This window comes from Halyomorpha halys, unplaced genomic scaffold, assembly GCF_000696795.3.
Source record: "Halyomorpha halys isolate HHAL.00 unplaced genomic scaffold, Hhal_1.1 Scaffold99.1, whole genome shotgun sequence".
Taxonomy (NCBI): domain Eukaryota; kingdom Metazoa; phylum Arthropoda; class Insecta; order Hemiptera; family Pentatomidae; genus Halyomorpha; species Halyomorpha halys.
This window is the reverse complement of record NW_027108239.1, coordinates 62,693-66,642: the sequence shown is the minus strand read 5'-3', so window position 1 is coordinate 66,642 and position 3,950 is coordinate 62,693. Positions and strand designations below refer to the sequence as shown.

The following is a 3,950-nucleotide window of genomic DNA, read 5'->3' as shown; positions in this document are numbered from 1 at the left end:
ATAAAATAATATTATTTATGGTGAGATATATTTTTAAAAAAATAAAAATAAAATGTTTTTCATTATTTTAATTTTACTAATTAATAATAAAATATATCTCACTTGATGGACTTTTACCTTTTTACTCTGGCGAAACAGTGAGGTGAAGCTGGTACTAAATAATATTAGTGAAGTTTACACAATGACTCTTAAGGACCTATATACAGTGTGTCAGAATGACTGCTTGTGTCAGAATAACAGCTTGTGTCCTAAGAAATTTAAATATTTGAGTTGTTGAATTTGAAAACGTGTCTAGTCAATTTTTTTTCTATTTGGTATCTTTGAACTTTTCTGGTTTTTGTATATGAAAATATTTTGTTTTTCAAACATATGTATCAAACTCTACTGAAAATTATCAAAAGAATTTTTTTTTAATAATGAATTGGCAGCATTTTTATGATTATCCAAAGATTTTCTTAAATGGACGAGAGAAATTTTGAAATTTAACTATTTATTTGATTGAATTCACTTTTTAATTATTAATTTTGTTTATTACTTACTTGTTTAATTTTTATTTTACTAGCTGTACATACTTATATTTTGTTTGTTTACATCAGGCAAACTATTGGGTTACACATTGTATAGTAATACTTATAGTTGCAAAGAAGGAAAAAGATTTTTTTTGGGAGATATATTCATTTCAGAGTCTTGTAGAGGTCAAGGACTGGAAAAGAAAATGATGGCAGCAGTGTGTCAGGTATTATTATTTTATTACATTTGTTTATAGAGTTTAATATTATATAAAAGGAAGATGGTCCAGGCGTGTTCAAAGAAAAAACTCAAATATTAATTAAAATCTTTATTGTGAGCCAATGTAACATAAAATATTCATATTGATAATATAGTAATATAAAAAAAAAATGTCTATTCCGAGTAGTTAAAAAAAAGTCAGACTGAAGAATGAAAGGCTTGAGGCAGGCAGAGTTGAAATCTAAGTTAAAAGCAATAACACTGAACTTCTCTGTAAAAAGCTTATATAGAGAGACTTTTTCACAGTTACCTGAAACCACTAGCTAATACTATTCCAAGAACATTCTTCACTTCTATTTACTTGATCTTTCTTTTTTTAGCTCTCTTTTTTTAGTTTTCTCGTTTATTCAATCAATTTATCAATACATTGCTTTATCTCAAATTTGTCAATCTTAATCTATAAATTACATAAGGGAAAAAAATAATAAAATGAAGAAATTTTTTTTTTTGGCCAAAACTTGGGTTGGTGTCCTATGCCTATCTTATGGTTGGAGTAAAAGTTTTTCATTTTGTGGGACTGCCACTCAATGAAAATAGTCAGCAGCCCAGGCCAGATTCAAACCAGCACCTCCAGCAATCTTGATTTGATAAGATTGGGCCAAACTAACTGCGCTACGGGCAGCCCGAAGAAATATTAGCATATATATTGTAATAATTTAAAATTATTAAAATAAAATAAAAAGAATTTTTATATTTTTTTACTTGTAATTCTGATATCTAAAAGAGATAGCTTGGGTTTAAATTTAAAAACTTTAATACTAAATATATAATAGAATTTTATTTAAATTTTGTAATATAAAAGACTCTCAATCTTAGGGCGGGTTGCTAGGCAATCAGAAACAGACACTTTTACTATTAACACTTAATTAAATTAATATATATTTTACACATGTATATATTTTTAGGTATAACAAACTAACCAAGTTCACAATCTTCTTTTGATGATTCTTGGTATCTTCTTTTTTCTAATGTCATGTCCTATCGTCAAAAATGGTTTCCAACAGCTATGTCTCTCTCACAGCAATGGCTTCCAAACTTTCCCGCTTCCAGCCGAAGGACGTCCTCTCACTAGGCAATCAAAACTCAGAGTGCTTTTCTTCTTGGTTGTCTTCCTTTTTCAAACTGTCCACTCTTGCGGGACAGAAATTGATGAGGACCTCCTCATCCTGCAAACATCATTTCTCCTCCGCGCCCAAACAACGAAAGCATCTCAAAAAACCAAAACCTGCCTCGATGTTCCATGTAAACATCGATTGTCGCACAACAGTTCGGGATTTTTGCAAATGATTTACTTTCTGAATATTATTCTTCAGCACTATTTCTTGACATCTATTTTTTCTTAAATTTACTGTATTTTCAATTATGATGGGAAGAGTTAAAATAGTTTATATGATATTTGAATCTCCTCAACATGGTCTTGATTCAACGGACTTGTTGACTGAAGAATACGTACCGCCATCTTGGTTTTGTTTTGAATCATGAATTTATTATGGACAATGAAAATTAGTTAGCTTGCTTTTTGGATAAACAAAACAAATGAACAATATTAAAATGATACATAAAATAAAACAAATCAAAAATCCATTATACATCAGAATATACTATTTACTCAAAAAGAGCATATTACAATATATACCTTTATGTGTGTAATTAGAGAATTTCGTTCAAGCATTAAATTTTATGCAATAAAAATAATAATTTAACCATACAACAGTAAATGCTGAAAAAACTAAAAATGGACAAAATTGTTGAAATGCCACAAAATGTGCAATTTTCTGCAAAATAAAATTATTGTTATTTGAACATCTTTTCCATAATTCGAATTTCTATCATGGTTTGGATGAATTTGAAGCCGGAGAACTGAAGCTGCAATTGCAGAAAAATCCGATCTTTAATTATGATAAATATGACAATACTCTGAGAATTTTAAAAGTAATAGTTGGACTTAATGTCAAAAGATAGCAGCACAATTCAGGAAAACTGGACAATAAATAGTTCTTTTTATGTCACAAGAGGTCAGGGACATTATTAGGTATTGCAGGTTTGAATTCAAGCAGGAAAATTCTTTGTTACTTCAGTGTGGCCTTTTTTTACATTAAGGGATGAACAGTATCTTAAGGTAAATAAATAAATATTCTGTTTTACAGGAGGCATTAAAAGAGAATGTAAAAACTATCAGGTGTAATATATCAAAACATAGCCAATCAATTGAATTTTATAATAAACTTGGCTTTGAAAACATTACAGAAACTAAGGCATACCAATATTTAAGGTTGGACAGCGAAGGTATAGCCAAAACAGCTGAGATTTGTTAGCCTTAGGTAAAGATTTTTGTTTTTTATTAAAAAAAATTATTATCTAGGAAAACATATTTCCTTAGCATGATGAAAAGCTAATTTTTATTTATTTATCATTATTTTTTTTTTTTCAGAAACGAAAAGAGAAATTTACAAGTTATTTATAGGCCAATAAAGAAGTCTGCTTCCTCTTCAAAGTTATTAAACATTACAGTATTAGCTAAACGACGATATTACTGATATCGGTAAAAACTGTAAAACAACCAAAATTAATAAATGAAAACTTTTTTTTTCCACTTTTAATTAAACATGCATTGGATGTTCAGATAGTCATGAATTCCATTTAACAGTGTAACTTAAATATCATAAAGTTTTTAATTTGTTAATATATAAACTGTTTTGATTATTCTTTAATTTGTTTTCATAATTCACATCCTGTATAAACAGACATATGTTTATATAAATCTTGATTAATTATTTAATAAAAAGTAACCAATACTTTTATCATTTAAATGGTTTGGAAAATTCCCATTTCTGGTTAGTTAAATGGCTTTCTTATGGGTATTGTTTGTATATTTGCCATAAGGTAAATTGAAATTTCAATTTCAGATAACTTATATTTGATATAAATAATAATTCAGACAACTTTATTTCTTTTCTTTTTTTTTTTTTAATCTTTAACACATCAAAAAATCCCTTTAACCCAACCATGTTTCTAGTTATAATTTTTTCAGTCCAAATAGCTTTTTTAATTTTTTTTTCTAGTATTTAAATTAATTTTTCTCAAATATATATTTTTCTTAAATAGGTTGTCTATTCATGTTATGGTTTTATTTATTATTATATTAAAGGTTACTATGGTAA

At 27.4% G+C, this 3,950-nt stretch overlaps 1 protein-coding gene across 1 annotated transcript in view; it reads left to right on the top strand.

The window, feature by feature from the left end:
- LOC106677434 (uncharacterized) overlaps positions 1-3,494 on the top strand; it is an 8,660-nt gene extending 5,166 nt beyond the window's left edge. Inside the window, exons 10-12 of the mRNA XM_067046603.1 lie at positions 597-736; positions 2,937-3,110; positions 3,221-3,494. Coding sequence (XP_066902704.1) covers positions 597-736; positions 2,937-3,104 — 308 coding nt within the window. The 3' untranslated portion in view covers positions 3,105-3,110; positions 3,221-3,494. The remainder of the gene's footprint in view (positions 1-596; positions 737-2,936; positions 3,111-3,220) is intronic.
- The last annotated feature ends 456 nt before the right edge of the window (positions 3,495-3,950 follow it).